This window comes from Odocoileus virginianus, chromosome 5, assembly GCF_023699985.2.
Source record: "Odocoileus virginianus isolate 20LAN1187 ecotype Illinois chromosome 5, Ovbor_1.2, whole genome shotgun sequence".
Taxonomy (NCBI): domain Eukaryota; kingdom Metazoa; phylum Chordata; class Mammalia; order Artiodactyla; family Cervidae; genus Odocoileus; species Odocoileus virginianus.
The window spans coordinates 89,541,881-89,559,313 of record NC_069678.1 but is presented as its reverse complement, the minus strand read 5'-3'; the positions used below and the strand labels follow the sequence as shown (position 1 = coordinate 89,559,313).

Sequence of the window (17,433 nt, the reverse complement as noted above, 5' to 3'; positions counted from 1 at the left end):
AGGGACTTGGTCGTTGCCTGGACCTGTTACTGGCGTGCGGTGCTGTATCAACTCTAATGCCACCTTTTCTTGATCATGCATCCTGCCCTTAATCCCACTCCAGTTTCCTGACGAGTTATCCCGGGGGCTTCCCGCGGGCTTGTCAGTGGTCTTCTTCCCCCGACATAATATTTCCACCCCCTCTCCCCCGAGAGTGCAGGATGGGGCCCTGTAAGAACTGCCGGGTTTCAGCCTTTTCTCTGGCAGCATTGCAGCGTGGTGACTGAGGTCGGTGATTTTGGACACCTGGAATCCTAGCTCGGCTGTTTGCTGGCTGTGTCACTGTGGGCAAGTCACTCAACCTTTCTGGGCCCCAGTGTACTTACTCCATGATATGGGGGTGATAATAACAGTATCTTTATTTTAGGTTGTTAGAGGGTTAACTGAGACGGTTGTATACAAAGCACCAGGAATATAGTAAGTATTCAAGAAATATTAGTTTTGATATTTGTGAAATGAGGGGTATAAGGACAAATGCCAGCCTCACAGGTGGCTAAGTGGTAAAGAATCTGCCTGCCAGTGCCAGAGTTGCAGGAGACAGATCCCCTGGAGGAGGAAATGACAACCCTCTCCAGTATTCTTGCCTGGAGAAGCCCATGGACAGAGGAGCCTGGTGGGATACAGTTCATGGGGTTGCAAAGAGTCAGACATGACTGAGCCACTGAGCATGCAGACATGGACAAATGCCAATTAAAAGTAGGAAAAATATACCTTAATTTCCCCCAGTACAAAAAAGAGAAAGACTCTCCTCCTCTTTGCTTTTCTTAAAGCATTTATTTTAGAATACATGTAACTGAATTCTTTTTCTGCCCTTTTGAGATGCGTGTAAATCTTTTTAAAAGCTAAATAGGCCTCTTGCCAGTTTTACCACTCAGGGATGTCTTTCTCAGGGACCCGAGAGTGGTCTGTTTGAAATGTAATCATTAAGAAAGACAGAGCCCCTGTCTCCCAGTTTCTGCGGGAGAGCTGGAGCTGGTCTCCAGCTCAAAGTTGCAAACCTCCCTCTTATGAAGATATGAGAAATTTATTTTTCCTCTGAATAAAGGCAATTAGCAAACCCAGGTGGCTCCCCCATTTCCCAGCTGAATTTAGGATGATCCTTGTGTGACAAATAGTGCTGTCAAGTCCTCTTGCTTGAGAACTAGTTATTGATTATCTTGAGAAAATGTATGCAATGAGTTGTATCCGCTTCATTGTGTAAAAGTGTAAGACTTCTTTTCGTCCTTGCAAACTCTTGAGCTGCTTGCCCATGACATTCTGGTTAAATTCTTACCCAATTAAAAATTTTTTTTCTTCCTTGTCTACCCTTGTGGACAGGTTTTCTAGGCCAGTGGGAGATTTTGTTTTTAATTATATTTTCTTTACAGGGGTTACTTGTTTCCAAGTTCTGTTCGCCATGTCCCCAGTTATCTGTGACTCCTTTGGTAACCATAGCCACTGTACCCTGGTGGTCATTATTCAGGTTTCCGTCACTAGAATGGGAACTCTTTGAGGATGGACTAAGCCTAGTCATTTTGGAACCCTGCTGCCAGCACAGCACCTCGGTGCTAGGTGAGGGCTAGTTGAATGAAGGAATTAAAGAAAGAATAAATAAGTGAACGATTCTGAGGAGCACCCCACCCCTACAATAGCTCAGGCTCTGAAAAGAAAAAGAACAGAGATTCAGGCCCACTCAAGAGTTGCTCAAAATCAAGCCAAACCAAATCAGACCATAAACCACTTTAAGAGACTGAAATTATAGGAATCAAGTACCGATTATGGGAAACAAAGGCTAGTGAGCAAGCTGAACCAAGCCTTGTCTGGCCTTTGAAGTGGGAGACCCAGCCCGTGGAGATTGGGAAGATGGGAGAGGGATGCTAAGGGTCAAAGACAGGGGGAGGCCGGGAGCCTTTCTGCCTTTCCTGGAGCTGAGTGGTTTTTTAGTGATGGGCTTACTGGCATTCTCTTCTCTGGATAGCCCAGGCTTATCAAAGAGCAGGCCCAGGTGGGGAGTCCCAGGAAGCCCTAGAAGCCCCCAAGACCCTCCGCCCCACTGACCCGGAGTCCTTGTAGTAGAGGGAAGTCAAGCAGAGGTTCAAAGATGCTGTCATCCTCCGGATGTGGGACTAGGGGCTCTGGGGCCCCCAGGGGGCTGGTCTGGAACCAGAGGTTCTCGTAGGACTTGGGACTGGGGGTGAGGCCCTCCAGAAGGGGCTGAGTTGAGTCACAGCGGAGGTAGTGCCCAGGCCCTGGGCCTGTGGGGCTGCCTAGCACCTGCACATAAAGCACCTGGTCGCTGTTGCCAGACTGGGGCTGAGGCTGAGTGGAAGGTACTCTTGGGTCCCCCTGGAGCACATAGGCCTGGACAAGGGTGGAGAGGCTACCGGTCCCTGAGCCGTCATTGGACTCCCAGGGCCCTGGCTTTTTCTCTTCCTCCTCCAGCACTGTGATCTTGGTGATGGGTGGCATGCCGGGGTCCCGAAGGCTGGGCAGCTGGAAGATATCCTGACATAAAGATGTGTGGTGAGGATCTGGTTCATTTCAGATGTCTGTCCCAGCCCCTGTCCCTTCCTGAATTGGGGTAGTGGTGGGGCATTCCTGCTGTTCCTTGCTGGAACTCAAAGGATTACTCAGAGGATGCAAAGCATCTCATATGTGCCAGACACGTACTATGTGCTGTTCAGACAGCCTGGTGACTCTCCCCAATGCTTCTGTGTGTGATTTGTCCCATTTCACAATGAGGTGACTGAGGCTTCGAAATGGGTGGAGCTGGGATTCACACTCAGGTCTGCTTTGCTCTATAAAGAGGTGAAGTGATGGGAAGGCCTGAGTACTCATTCTTGGGGGAGTATCCCTTCACTTTGAGCCTGGGGTAGGAGCCTAACCCTCAGACCCATTTCCCTCTCCCTCCAGTGTTCTCACCTCTGCCGCGATGGTTGGCACCCAGGATCCCAGGCTGCTGCGGGCTGGGTCCGGGACACTTGGCCAGAGGGAATACTTCCTGCTGGAGAAGAGGGCAGGTGAAGGCTGGGTCAGCATGCCCTCCCGTCCTTCCAGCATTTCTCCCACCTACTCCCAGCAGCAGAAGGGATGACCCCTTTGTGTAGAGAGGAGAAGGAGGGGGGCCTGACTCCCAGACCTGAACCCTGTGGCCTGGCAAGTCTGAGAGGAGCCAGCCTTGCTCACTTGGGCCTTCAGTTCCCTTAGGCAGGGTTAACTGGGTGTCAGGCCTCTCAGACGGACTCACCTGGGTCTGCAGCAGAACTGGGCAGCCCCACAGAGGCAGATGAGCAAGACCAGGAGGCCAAACAGGCCCAGGATGATGTGCAGCTCAGACTCCTCTGCGGTGAGGGGAAAGCCAGGAGAGGTAAGAGGGCATGCATGTGAGACTGAGCCTCCTCCCTCAGACTGGGCTCCAAGGGCAGGGCTGGGCCTCCTCCCTCAGACTGGGCTCCAAGGATAGTGCTGGGTCTCCCCCCTCAGATCAGAGGATCCAGGCAAGGCTTATCCAGTTTCACAATGGCAGTCGTCTGGGTTAGGCCCCCTCCCAACAGCCTTGTCTGGCCAGACCCCATTCCCCCCTTACCTAGAGCCAAGGTCATCAGGGTGAGGATTGTACTGTTGGTGGCCCCCGCCTGGCTGGTGGCCATGAGGTGGACATGGTACAAGCTGGAAGGCTCCAGGCCACGGAGGACAAAGCTATGGGTGGAGGCATTCAGGACAGCGGCTGGGAGTAGAGGAGAATCGTGAGCCTGGCCCAGGCTGCTGAACCTTCCCAAGGCCTCTGAGCGCCCCCTCCCAGGCCTCTGGGGCTGCGGGTCGCTGCGGATAGACTCACAGAATGACTGGTCCTGAGTGTTGGTCCAGAAGATGGTGTAGTGGGTAAAGGGGCTCTTCCCCAGCTCAGGGGCCTCGGGCACCCACTCCAGTTGGGCCCATGTCTTGCCAATGTGCCTGAGATGCAACTCTGGGCCATGGGAGGGGGCTGCCGGAAGAGAGAGATACAGGGGCTGATGGGGAGTGGTGTGGGGATGAGGGAGCCCAGTTGGACTTCTTGTGGTTCCCCAGACACAAGAACTGGGACACTTTGTGGGGGTGGGTAGTATAATAAAGTGCAGGGGGACTCATATCTAAGCCTTGTTTTCCTAGGAACTTTCACTGAATCCCAGTGACTGCTAATAAGTGGCTAAGCTGGGATTTGAACCTGCTTTTCTTTGACTCCAAAGCCTTGCTTCTTGATTTCTGCCAGGCCTGGTTTTGTCTAGTTCACTATTTGATTTCTGCCACTCATGTGATACCTGACCAGTTTTTGTCAAACTTGCTCCCTGAATTCTGCTGAGCTTACTTCCCAGTTTCCATTACCCCATCACCTGAGTTCTTTCCAGCTGCAGGGGTCTAGTGTAAGCCAGGGGTAGTCTTAGGATTGAGGGAGACCATTTTCTGGGCTAGAGGTAGGAGGGAAAGAAAACGTTTTCTCCTAATTCCAGATTTTCGGGGGCCTAGACAGGCCTTGAGAGAGAGGAGGGGATTCTGAAAAAAAGACTTAGTGGCTAACGAACCCATCTCTTGGGAGTAGGCATAGACGTGCTGGGAGGGTCCCTTGGTGTCCTGGTACAGGGGGGTCACAGTGATCTCGTAGAGCTGAAAGGGCCTGATGTTCTCTGTAGAGAGAAAATGGGGTGGGCTCTCTGGTTAGGGGCCAGCCTCTGATGATGGCTGGGAGCTAACCTTAGATTTCAGGGGTAACCTGAGCCTCGTTGTTCAGGGCTGGCCTCTGCAGTCTCTTCAGATCATTTGGTGGGGGTAAGGGGCAACAAGTTGGGGAGAGAGAGCTAGAAAGGTGGCAGAGTCAGGGCTAGAAAGAGAGGCTCCAGTTAGACTATAGGAAGAACTTCCAGATTCGGAGGACGTGAGATGAGAACGATGCAGGAACAGGAAAGGCCGGGTAATATACATCCTTAGGATGGTTCAGGCACATAAAATGCTCCCCCTGCTCCCCGGCCCTGCCCATCTGCCCAGCCCCCAGGCCTGTCTCACCCTGCAGCAAGGTCCCTGCAATGCTTCCGTTATGCTCCATTCTCCAGGTCATAGGACTGCCGTTGGGGCTGGGGGGACTAAGGCCCCACTCAATCACATAGCCCTGAGGTGGAGGACTGGGGGGCTCCCAGCCCACCCAGAGGCTATGAGGGTCTTGAGCGGTGGCGTGGAGTCTGCCCAGGGGTGGGCCTGGAGATAGAGTAGGAGACGATGATATGAAGATGAAAAGAAAGGCCCTAGAGCTAGAAACCTGGGTTCAAATCTGGCCTTTGCAACTTACAAGCTGGGTGACCTTGGGTAAGTCAACACCTGGGCCTCAGATTCCTCATCTGGAAGGTGGAAATGATGATAATGAAGTTGCTGCCGTGGAGGGTCGTGGTGCAGATTAAATGAGACAGTACATGAAATAGGCCCGCTGTGGTGTTAGTGCTTGGTGATGATGAAAGCTCACTCTGTGTGGGTCTCTATGTGTATTAATTCATTGAGTCTGCTAACAGTTCAACAAAAGTCCGTCTAGTCAAGGCTATGGTATTTCCAGTGGTCGTGTATGGATGTGAGAGTTGGACTGTGAAGAAAGCTGAGTGCTGGAGAATTGATGCTTTTGAACTGTGGTGTTGGAGAAGACTCTTGAGAGTCCCTTGGACTGTAAGGAGGTCCAACTAGTCCATCCTAAAGGAGATCAGTCCTGGGTGTTCATTGGAAGGACTGATGTTGAAGTTGAAACTCCAGTACTTTGGCCACCTGATGCGAAGAACTGACTCACTGGAAAAGACCCTGATGCTGGGAAAGATTGAGGGCAGGAGGAGAAGGGGACGACAGAGGAGAAGATGGTTGGATGGCATCACCGACTCAATGGGCATGGGTTTGGGTGGACTCCGGGAGTTGGTGATGGACAGGGAGGCCTGGTGTGCTGTGGTTCATGGGGTCACAAAGAGTCGGACACGACTGAGTGAGTGAACTGAACTGAACTGAACAGTCCCATTGGGGGCACTGCTACTGTCCCTGTCTTAGCAATAAGAAAATGGAGACAGGGCTTCCCTGTAGGTCCAGTGGCTAAGAATCTGCCTTGCAATGCAAGGGACGCTAGTTCGATCCCTGGTCCAGGAAGATCCCTCATACTTCAGATCAGCTAAGTCCATGTGCCACAGCTACTAAGCCTGTGCTCTAGAGCCCATGCTCTGCAACAAGAGAAACCACCGCAATGAGAAGCCTGTGCACTGCAGCAAAGAGTAGCCCCAGCTCGCCGCAACTAGGGAAAGCCTGCATTTAGCAACAAAGCCCCACGATAGCCAAAAAATAATAAAAATTAAAAAAAAAAGAAAATGGAGACAGAGAGGTTAAGTGACTGGTCTAGGGTCACATGGCTGGGAAATGGGAATACTAGCTATTGTTATTGTGAGTCTCACTTCATGAAGACCCATGTTCAGGGGCACCTGGGGGTTATAGTGACCGATCCCCTGAGAATGAACAAGTAACTCAGGGACTATTTTTTTTTAAATATTTATTTATTTGGCTGTGCTAGGTTGTAGTTAGGAGAAGGCAATGGCAGCCCACTCCAGTACTCTTGCCTGGAAAATCCCATGGACGGAGGAGCCTGGTGGGCTGCAGTCCATGGGTTCTCGAAGAGTCAGGTACGACTGAGCGACTTCACTTTCACTTTTCACTTTCCTGCATTGAAGAAGGAAATGGCAACCCACTCCAGTGTTCTTGCCTGGAGGATCCCAGGGACGGGGGAGCCTGGTGGGCTGCCGTCTATGGGGTCGCACAGAGTCGGACACGACTGAAGCGACTTAGCAGCAGCAGCAGCAGCAGCAGCAGTCATAGTTAAAGCATAGTGGGCTCTTTGATCTTTGTTGCAGCTTGCAGGACCTTTAGTTCTGGCATGTGGGATCTAGTTCCCTGACCAGGGATCAAAGCTGGGCCCCCTGCATTGGGAGTGTGGAGTCTTAGCCACTGGACTTCCAGGGAGGTCCCAGGGACTGTGTTTCAGCTGGAAAACTTTAGAACTTTGTCTCCCATTTCCTTGGCAGAATAGACTGTGTTTGTGTGTATGTGTGTTTAGGCACTGCCACCAGCTTAACTTGGTTCTGGCTAATGATAATAATAGTCGCTAACAGGTATGGAACGGTTACTTTGTGTAGGCACATGTCTAAACTCAGGTAATCTTCACAGCAATGCTTTGAGTTAGACACTGTACCATTCCCATTTGCTAGATGAGTAAACGAGGCCAGCGAGGGTAAGTAACTTGCCCAGATCTCATTGCTAACAAGTAACAGGATTAGATTTGAACCCAGGCGGTCTAGCCTCTGAATTCACATGCTTACCCAGCATACTGTACTAGCTCTGGGCCCTCTTTACCTCTGCTCTCCAAGAAGACCACAGGGGTGGGACGAGAGGAGCCAGCTGCGTTATAGGCCTTAAGGAGTACCCCCCGGGCTTCTGAAGGCAGCCGGAAGGTACAGTTCAGCTCCGTGGTGTCACAGAGGGTTGGCTCTGCCCCAGCCTGGTCTGAGGGTCTCCGGGAAACCAGGTAACCTTGGATCTGCCCGCTGTCTTCTTCCAGGGCTATTGGCTGTTAGTGGGCATAGGAGGAAAAAGATAAGGGGATGCCCAGCTCATCTTGAGTGGGGGAGAGCTTCTAGATGGAGTGCCCGTGTCCCCGGAACTGAGCCGCCCAGACTGGGAGTCAGTCCTCCTCTCTCCCTCCCTTCTTCCCCCTGTGCCAGGTCCTAGGAGGGAGGAGAAGATAAAGTAACTCAGTGTGAGCAGCAGGCGCCTAGCAAGGTGAGTCCTGCATGCATCGTAGTCTCTGCAGAAGGGCACTGCCCAGCTCCCTAGTGCACTACCCAGCAAAGTGTGTGCAGATCACGTACGGATGCATCCAAGCCTGCCAGACCTGCTGGAGTCCAGAGCCCCAGCTTGCAGGGGTCTGTTTGAGTCTGAAGAGGTGGAGGGATGGCCTTCACAGGGGGTTACCTTCCAGAACAGCTGCACGGCCACTGTCTGGGGGTCCAGCTGCCTTTGCCGCCACCACGTGTCCAGTCTGACGATCGGGGCTGAGGAGGGAGCAGGAGGGGAGGGTCAGGGAGGGCCCTGGAGGCCAGCCTGGGTCCTGATGGCTGCTCCCAGCCCCTTACCACCTGCTCACCCCGTTGTGTGGTGATCAGCTCCAGGCTGGGGCTCCATTCGCTCCAGTGGCCGGGCAGGGGCCAGCGGGTGCAGCGCATTTGCAGGGTGTAGGCTGTGGATGGGAGGAGCCCACAGAGCTCATACTCGGGGATCCTGGCGGGCAGGGTGCTCACCTGGTGGAAGGCAGGCATGGCTCTGAGCCTGGACCTCTGTGCCCTTCGGGGCCAGCTCAGCTTGCCCTCCCCTCAGCCACCCCCACCCCAGGCTCCTCAGGTTGCCCTCTGCCTCACCAGGTCCCATCCGGCTTCTCCAAGCCGAGGCTGGTGGCGCAGCTCACACTTCTGTTCTATGTACAGGCTTGGCTTCCAGGTCTCCCAGCGCAGCCTCAGGCAGCCTGGCTGGGGCGGGGCCACCCCAGGGCTGGGCTCCAGGGCCCACAGTGTGGGGGGCTCCAGTTTCACTGCAAGGAGAGGGGTTATCGGCCACTTTCTCTGCTTCATCCTACAGGGCTCTGCCCTGGCTTTCGCTTGTCTCCCTGTCTGTGGGTCCCTTTCTTCTCTGGGTCTCCATTCGTGGGATCTCTATATCTTCCCGTCTCTCTCTGTGTCTCTTCATCTGTGTCATCCTGTTTCTGCAGGTCTGTCTCTGTCTAGGAGTCTGTTTCTCTCTCTGTTTCATACTCTTGCCCCAGGGCCTTTGCACTGGTTGTTCCCTCAGTCTGGAGCACTTACCTTCCAAATATACAGTGTCTTGCTCCCTCATTTCCTCCAAGGATCTTCTGTCCCTACCCCATCCTCTGCTTAATTTCTTCATCACACATACCATTACCTGACATTTTATTATTCTTTGCCCACCAGAATGTAAGTGAGCAAAATTTCGGGGGCAAGATTCTTGCTGTTTTGTTTACTGCTGTACTCCCAGCCCCTAGAACAGTGCCTAGCACAGAGTAGGCGCTTCAAGAAATTTGCTGAAAGAAGGAATGAGTGTGTCTCCTTGCCTGTGTTTCTTCCACATCCCTGTCTGTGTCTCCATAGCTGTCTTCAGTTGAATCCCACTTTGTTTTTCTCCCTTCTCTTCCTCCAGGTCTTTCAGCATCTTTTTGTCCGTCTCTGGGTCTGTGTTTCCCTGCCTGTGCCTCTCTGAGTCTGCTCATGGTGGGGACCTCTTTCCTCCCCCACACCCAGCGTCACCCACCAACGTCCATGGGAGCAAGGCAGAGCTTCGGGGAAATGCTGGTCCCCAGCGCGTTCCTGGCCTGCACCCAGATGCTCATGTCCTGGTACAGCTGCAGGTGTTTGCGGGGGATGGAGCAGTGGCTCTGTCCGTCCTCAGGCACGCAGTCAGGGATGGAATCCTTCTGCGTCTGGCATTGGTCCTGGCTCCTGCCAATGGGCCAGGCTTGGATGTAAAGTGGGGGCAGAAAGCCAGGCTCCCTTCTCCTCCCCATCTCTGCCTTGGCTGTCCACCCCAACAGTCCTAACCAAGCTCTGTCCCAGGACCCAAAGTAATGGGACTGGCATAGAGACCCTTACTCACTTGAAGCTCTTCAGGGTGAAGCTGGTAGATAGGTGGGTGTCAGGGCCTGGCTCCCACTGGCAGACGAGGCTGTTGATTGTGAGGTTCATGATGCAGGATAGGTTGTGGGGTGCAATGGGAGGGTCTGTGGGTAGGGCGGAGAGAGTGAGGGCTTCAGGTAAGACCACTCAGAAAGCTCCCACTGGGACCAGTTGGGCATTTCCTTGCCCTGGGTCATGCCTTTGTCTCCATGCAGGGTGACCCCAGAAGGGCAGCCCTGGGGTAAGCTAAGTTATCCACATGTACAGAGACAAGTAAACAGAGCCTCCAACCCTCTCAACTCCACCCTTTTTGACAGTAACAGTGTAGTATCTGGGTTTTCATCCTGGTTCTGCCACTCATTAGCGGTGCGATCTTGAAGTCACCTAATGGCTCTGTACCTCAGTTTCCTCATCTGTAAAATGGGGGTAATGGTAATATACCTACCACCTAGGGTTATTGTGAGGGCTGAGTGGCTTACTAGGTATACAGAGCTCAGAGCAGTGCCTGGCATGTATGAGTGCTCTGTAAATCTTAACTTTCACTATTATTGATTCTTAAACAAGAACCTTGGTCTCTGTTTTTCATTATGCATTGGCTTGGCACAAATCCATCCTTCTCAGTTTGAGCAGAAGGCTGAGACTGGGGTAGGGGTAGAATCTGAGAGCATGCCCACCTCATTGAGAATGTCCTCCCTGGAGACACCTTCCTGTGGATGGGGAGTTGGGCTTACCCGGCAGACATATGGAGTAGTGGTTACTAGACTGGTTTTTGAGCCACAGTGCTTGATAAAAATTTTGATTCCATCCTTATTAATTTGTGACCTCTAGCATGCCACTTTGCTAATGGTAAGGAACCCACCTGCCAATGCAGGAGACATAAGAGACATGGGTTTGATCTCTGGGTCAGGAAGATCCCCTGGAGAAGGAAATGGCTACCCACTCCAGTATTCTTGCCTGGAAAATTCCATGGACAGAGCAGACTACAGTTCATAGGGTCGCAAAGAGTTGGACACAACTGAGCAACTAACACACACACAGCATGCCACTTACCCTCCCTGAGCCTCAGTTTCTTCATCTGTGAAATGGGGCTACATAGTACTACCCACTCATAGGGAAGATGTGGTATCATGCTTATAAAGTGCTTATTGAGCAAGAGCTCAAGAAAGAATAGCTCTTATTAGTATTGGCAGGAGGCATTGGAGGCGGAGTGAGGGGATGGTCACAGGGACTCACAGCCCGCCTGCAGCTCAGCCTGGTCCAGGATCTGCAGGCTGTTGCCCCAGTGCAGGCAGCAGGAGAGAAGGACCCGAGAGTGGTTGAGGTGGGGCAAGGTGATGGTGGACTGCAGGGTCCCATTGGGCAGGTGCTGCTGCCTCTCCCTAGGGTGGAGCTCTGGTTCCAGTTTCCATACAATCTGCCATTCGGTGACCAGGTGGCTGCAGTTCTGGTTGATGATGCAGGAGGCCATGACTTGATCTCCCAGGTGGACGATGGGGGCTGAGAGGAGGATATGCCCACACTGCTCCAGGCCTGGGGTGGAAGAGAATGGGCCGTAAGTGACTCCTCTGGCAGAGCAGGGCTCCTAGACTCAGTACTCCTAGACTCAGTGCCTTTACCTTCTTGTTTTACCCTCCAAGATTCAGAGGGGGCAGGTGCTGGAATGGCAAGGATGTGTGCAGAGATTGGGAGAGGCTCTTGGGTTGAGATGGAGATAGTGGTGTGGGGGTAAATGTTTATCAACCTGCTATACAGAGAGAAATGGGTCCTGGTTTGTAGCCTGGCTTGTAGCCTGGGCTGCTTTCCCTGGTGTAAATATTCCCACCGTGGCTGAATGTGAACTTGGGAAGAGAGGTACACAATCAGTGCTTGCAAGCCAATACCAGCACGCCACCAGATGGAGACCAGGCCCCTCCCCAACAATGGTGAAACAATGGTTAGAATGATAAGAAGCCCGCAGTCACAGCAATCTTTTCAGAATTCATATCTGATTGTTACCCCATCTTGACCACAGCACTTCAATGGCTTGTTATTCCTCTGAAAGGCAGTATGCTGTGATGGATAAGAGTGTGGATGTTGGAACTAGACTGCCTAGGTTTAGAACCTGGTTCTATTGCTTAGTAATTTTGTGACCTTGATGTTACCCAGACTTTCTGTGCCCTGGTTTTCTCATCTGTGACATGAAGATAAAAAAGCCCTTAACTTAGTGACGTTGGGAGGATTAGATGTCAGAATATGCGTAAGGCACTCAGAACAGTGCCTGGCATGTATTTGCTGCTATGATTAGGTTAAAGACTCAGATCCTTCTCACAGCCCTAGACCCAGATCCTTCTCACAACCCTCGTGGCCTGGCCCCTGCCTAACCCTCCCGGTTCCAGCCCAGACCATTGCCTCTCAGCTCCAGTCCCTCCAGCCTACATGCTATTTTCTGAAAATGCCACGCTCCTTCCAGTCTCCTGATCTTCGTACCTGTTGGTCCTTTTGGAGGTGCTTCTTTTCCTTTCTGCCACCCCTCTTTCACCTGGTTGACATTCAGGCATCTTGCGAGGAACCAGACCAATGAGACCAATCTGACCAATCAGACCATGCCAGGCCTCCTGAACTTTCCCAAAGCTCATATTATCCTTCGTAATTATAGAGTCACGTGATGATTTGCTACTCTGTGTCCCCAGCTAGACCATAGGTTCTGCGAGGCCAGAACCCCTGGCTGTTTTGCTCACTGTTGCATTCCCAGAGCCTAGCGCCGAGCAGGCCCTTGGTGAATGTGTCTGGAATAAATGAACAAGCACTGGACCTTGCCCACAATGCCTTCTCTCCTCTCCCAGCTGTGTGCAGCCCATTTTGCTGATGGGGATGCTGAGGCCCCAAGAGGAGGAGCAATTTGTTCTTGGTCACAGAGCAAGTTTATAGGGCTCCTATCGCATCACAGACTCAGGATTTCAGACCAGAAGGACTCTTGCCAACTGTTTACTTCAACACTCCACCAAGTCCTCTCCCACAGGGCTAGGATGATCTGTTTTTGTATGGCCTACCAGCTGAGAACACATATTTCTAGAGGGTGAAAAACCAAACCAAACAACAAATAAGCAAGAACATGCCACAGAGACTGTATGTGGCCTGCAAAGCTGAAAATTACATCAAAGTTTGCTGACCCCTGCTGTGCCTCGGCTTGCATACTGCCAGAGATGGGAGACTCCGCACCTCTTAAGATAGTCTCCATAGTATGGAGAGCTCTGCCTGGGATTCATTAAAAATATATATATATATTTATTATTATGTTTTTGTCTGCACCATGTGGCACGTAGGATCTTAGTTCCATGACCAGGAGTTGAATCTGTGCCCCCTGCAGTGCAAGTACGTAGTCCTAACCTCTGGGGACTCTGCCAGGGAACCCAGGGAAGTCCTGGAGATTCTTTGCTTCAGGATTAAAGCTGCCTTCTCACGGCTTCCACCCTGATCCCTCTACTGCCCATGAAGCCTGCACAGGACTCAGAGGTTTCTTCTGACAACCTGGTAGAGATTTGCAGATAAGACCTGGGTCTCTTGCACTTTCCCCGGGCCGGCTAGCCCAGGTCCCCTCACCTTTCCTCAGAGGTGTTGGTTTGCCTACAGAGGTCTGTGCGTGGGAGCCCAGCTGCCCCGCATCTGTGGCCCAGTCGATTCTTTGGAGATTCTCTAGGAACCCCAGGAGCACTGTGATATTGCAGGGAAATGACTCCCTCCTCCACCCCCAGCATCTCTCCCAGTGATCCCTCCACCCCATGGCACCCTCACCCATGATCACACTCACTTCTGGGGAGCAGCAGGATGATCAGAGCAGCTCCCACCAGGCTCCAGGCTCCCAGCCCCACCATCGTGCCAGCTTGGTCCTCACCTGGAGGCAGAGGGGGTGGTGAAGGTCATGGGCTTTGGAATCAGAGCTGAGCTTAGTCCTTGCTCTACTACAATGTGGCTTCAGCCAGGTTACTTGACCTCTCTGAGCCTGGTTGCTCTGCAAAATGAAGGTAACAAAAACCTACACTGCATAGGGTTTGGGGAGGAAGACCCAAAATGATGCAAGTCAAGGGCATCGCACAGTGCCTGGCACATAGGAAATGACCCTCAAATGACTGTTATTATTATATGTGCCTTTAAGCAGAGAGGAGAGAAGGGAGCCACAGGGAACAACATTCTTCCCATTCCCTTCTGTTTTAGCTGGTCTCCCTGACCCCAACCTGCTGAAAGCAGAGCCTGAGATGAAGGCTTGCCTGCAGGTAGTTTATTTGGGGAAGACTCCAGGAACAGAGTAAGGGAGTGGGGAGAATGAAATGGGTAAGAAGGAAAGGCAACACAAGGGTGCGTCATCAAACTGGGGACAGCTGGGGCTCGATCCTGCTGGAATCGTGCAAGGAGCCACGTTGAACATGCCTCAGAACTTGGCTGGCAGAGAGGATGGGAACATTGTCCGCCAGTTCCTGCCCCCTGTTGGTCAAGGGCTGTCCTTGGGGTATTGACTCCCTGGCACATATCACATTGCACATGTCTGAGTACTGGGTAGGTCCTCCAAGGTGAGCCATGCTCAAAGAGTCAGAGATACTCACTGCCTGGAAGAAAGGGACAACTCCACGGAACAGCTGAGGACAGGTTACACTTTGAAAAGCTGGCTTCCACAGCAATGCCTAAAGGCAAGGGTGGGTTGAGAGGATACCCCAATTCTGGGCACAGACCTCTAGAGGCCTTCTGGGACCAGATATCCGGTGGTCATGGCGACAGTGCCCAGATGGAGGGAGCATTAGTTCATTAGTCTCAGGAAGTAAGCAAAGGTTTCTATTGCTGGGGTGGCTTCCAGCCTTTCCACTCTGCTCCCACTGGGGTCTTGGGGCCAGACACCTGGTCCTCCAGCACTAACTAATGCGCTGGATGGTAGATCAGTGGGAATCGCTGACAAGCTTTTGCATGTACATACGTGAACACATACATGTAGGTTGTGTCCCAACCAATCTTCTGTGCTCTCCAAGACAGAGGCGTGAATAAGAACTGCAGATACCCAAAGCTGTTTCTGCCTGCAGGGATCCTTATATGTTGCAGTATCAGGATACCAGGTGAATGCTAGCCCCTAAGTCATCTTTTTGCAAATCAGGAAAAAAGCACCCCTTCCTCTGGACAAATGCAGCTCCACACAAGGACCTGGCAACTAGAGAGCAGGCTGGATTTCAGCCTGTACTTTCTGGGCAGCTTTGTGCAGTAAGAAACCCACACAATTGTTCAGAGGACCCCAGTCTACCAATTAGTGGTTGGCAACCTTGTTCCTACAGCATCCAGTTTGACTATCCACCAACACACACTTGTTGGGGAAGATTTAGCCTCCTTGGCTCAGATTTTGGGACACTGGTGCCTGTCCCTGTATATTTTTGATCATATCCCAGCCCTACTGCCCAGCGAAGGTACCATTTCATCCCTCTCCACTGGCTCCCAGTGGGCAACCCAACCCCAAATCCCAAGGGCCCAGTCATCTTCTCCTTGGGTCACCAGGGGTTGGCACATTTGGCATCAGTCCCTGGTCACCCATGGCAGCCTTGGATGTTTCCCACCCCAGCCGAGAGGGATCTGGGACCAGGTGGAGCATGGCGTCACTTTCTGGGGGCCCAGCTTTGAGTCAGACCACCTGGTCTGAACCCCAGGTCCACCACTTACCAGCTTGGCGACCTTGGGCAGATTATTCCACCTTTCTGAGCCTCGGTTACCCCATCTGTGAAGGAAGGATAACAGTAGCTCCTGCATCTCCAGGTCGGGTGAGGATGAAATGAGATGGTCCGTGATAAAGGCACTTAGCGTGGCGCTTACATAGAGGAAGCTCTCCATAACCATGTTATTTTCATGCACCATGAAGCGGACACCACCTCATGGACTCAGCATGCTTTAGTACCTCTCTCCCCTGCTTACCAACTGTGTGGTCTCTGCCTCCTAGGACTGCCACCTTGCTTTTGTCTGTGTCACATTTCACGTTTCAAAGCCCCGTTTCTGGGTTCCCTGCTCCTTGGTCCCCCGTCTCCCCCTTTGCTTCCAGCCATCCCTGCTCACTCTCTGGACTCGAGTCCCAGCACGCTGTGTTGTCCCCTGGGGTCACTGCATCACCAACCCCTGCCCCCCACCACCTTTCTGCTTTCCTGTCCTTTCCATCCCATCACACTCAACCTTCTCTCCTTCCCCTTCTCCAGTTCACGCCTCTGTCTCCCCTGTTCTTTCTACTCCCCTTCACGTGAAGATTCTTTCCTTGGGAAGAGGGTTGGGGAGAGGAGGGGACTGGGACAAAACAAAGGGAGAGGACTTCCTACATGTGGTTCAGACGGAGAACGACGGGTGGAAAAAGTAGGATAGTGGGATACACAAACCAAAACACTGGAGAGAGATTACAGAGAGAAAGACTCAGGCAGGAGAGAGAAAGGAGCCTGAGACAAGGGATGGTGATTCTCAGGACAGAGGCACTCAGAGGCTGAGAAGAAAGAGATACTCGAGAGAGTTTAAGACTCAAGAGACAAAGGGGCCCTTGAGAGACAAAAAGAGGCACAGAGAGACTCTGAGACAGACAGAGAGGAGCTCAGAGCCAAGGCAAGCCAGAGAGGGGCTGAGGAGGAAAGAGAGAAATTTACATGGAGTGGAGTTTACGTGGAGACTGGAAGCAGTTAAGGCACAGGTTGTGAGAGAGACTTGGAGGCAAATAATGAGTATAACCTTCCCTGAATCCAGCCCTTTCTTGAGCCCAGCTCAGTGTCCCAAAGAGATATTTATCTGTCTGTGACTTCCTAAATGCAGCGCTCACCCCCCAAAAAAGTAGGGGCACCTTGGGAAAAGAGACTCAGTGTTGAGGGCTCCTGGTTCCCAGGGGTAAATTCTTAAGGCTGGAGTGCTGGTCCAAGGTCGCCAAGGGGCGTATGCCCTTGGCAGAGCGGAGGGAGTGGACCTGAGACTCCAGGGTCCCATCATTCCCAGGCCCAGTCCTCCCAGGGGTTCCCCTACTCACGCTGGAGCCTGCAGCCGGCCGGGCGCCCGGCCTCCCTGTCTCTGCTCTCCTCTTCAAGGCAAGTTCAAGTTCCTGAAAACAGCCGCAGCAGGGCTTCTGTCCCCAGCCCTGTCGTTAATGGCTCCGTCTCTGACAGGCGCAGGGGCTGCCGATTGCAACACCTGCCCAGCTCCTTCCCTCCCTTGCATTGTGGACGCGGGCACGGGCACCCCCTTCCTCCCAGGAAGGGGCCTGGGAGGGAAGCCGGGGAGGCCTGGGCAGCCTTCCTGCCTCGGGGGTCTTAAAGGGGCTGAGGGATGTGGCAACGTTGTTCCCCACCTCTGCCTCCGGATTTCCTGACTCAAAGCTTTGAGGCTGGCAGGGCCCGGGCTCCAACCCGCCGGGTGCCATTCCCGTGCCCCCCCCCCCTCCCCCCGCCCTGGGGGAGCATCACTTGGAGACAGACCCTGGCTCGAACGCTCGCTCGGCCCTAAGCCTCTTTTTGGCACTGACTTTGGGGCCCTGATCCTCCCAATATTCAGGGGGCGGCCTCCAAGTTTACAGGGAATTCTGGAACACAGTACCTTCCTCCCTGCTCCCTCTGCATGTTCCCCTCTGCATGTTCCCCGCTGCTGCCCGAAGGCCTTGCAGACGGAGAAATACAGACTCTGGGAAAAAATACAGACTCTGGGGACAAGGCAGGGGTCACTCATGAGG

At 52.8% G+C, this 17,433-nt stretch overlaps 1 protein-coding gene across 4 annotated transcripts; it reads right to left on the bottom strand.

Annotated features, from left to right (window-relative positions):
* Nucleotides 1-380: 380 nt before the first annotated feature.
* CSF3R (colony stimulating factor 3 receptor) lies at nt 381-17,020 on the bottom strand. 4 transcript variants are annotated; one of them, XM_070468391.1, is made up of 18 exons: nt 16,738-17,019; nt 15,411-15,465; nt 14,318-14,395; nt 13,528-13,611; nt 10,974-11,270; nt 9,721-9,844; nt 9,379-9,566; nt 8,475-8,644; nt 8,204-8,357; nt 8,032-8,111; nt 7,414-7,627; nt 5,056-5,244; nt 4,578-4,679; nt 3,857-4,003; nt 3,605-3,745; nt 3,266-3,359; nt 2,941-3,022; nt 381-2,523 (listed from the first exon to the last, which is right to left on the bottom strand). In XM_070468391.1, the coding sequence occupies exons 4-18, from the start codon at nt 13,589-13,591 to the stop codon at nt 2,044-2,046; spliced, it is 2,526 nt and encodes an 841-aa protein (XP_070324492.1). In that variant the 5' UTR covers nt 13,592-13,611; nt 14,318-14,395; nt 15,411-15,465; nt 16,738-17,019; the 3' UTR covers nt 381-2,043. The 4 variants fall into 4 exon arrangements, 3 of the variants coding, with proteins under 3 accessions (XP_070324492.1, XP_020735886.2, XP_020735888.2); XR_011487951.1 differs by lacking the exon at nt 14,318-14,395 and adding an exon at nt 2,689-2,816 and having other exon boundaries at nt 2,439-2,523; nt 16,738-17,020; XM_020880227.2 differs by lacking the exon at nt 14,318-14,395.
* Nucleotides 17,021-17,433: the final 413 nt, after the last annotated feature.

Bases quoted from the DNA above. Each gene is read 5' to 3' on its own strand.
- CSF3R (XM_070468391.1), bottom strand. From the start codon at position 13,591: ATGGTGGGGCTGGGAGCCTGGAGCCTGGTGGGAGCTGCTCTGATCATC. The intron at 8,112-8,203 runs GTGAGCAGGTGG...CTCCCTCCTCAG, and splicing joins GCTGATCACCACACAACGGG to CCCCGATCGTCAGACTGGAC. The intron at 3,360-3,604 runs GTAAGGGGGGAA...CCCTCACCGCAG, and splicing joins CCTGATGACCTTGGCTCTAG to AGGAGTCTGAGCTGCACATC.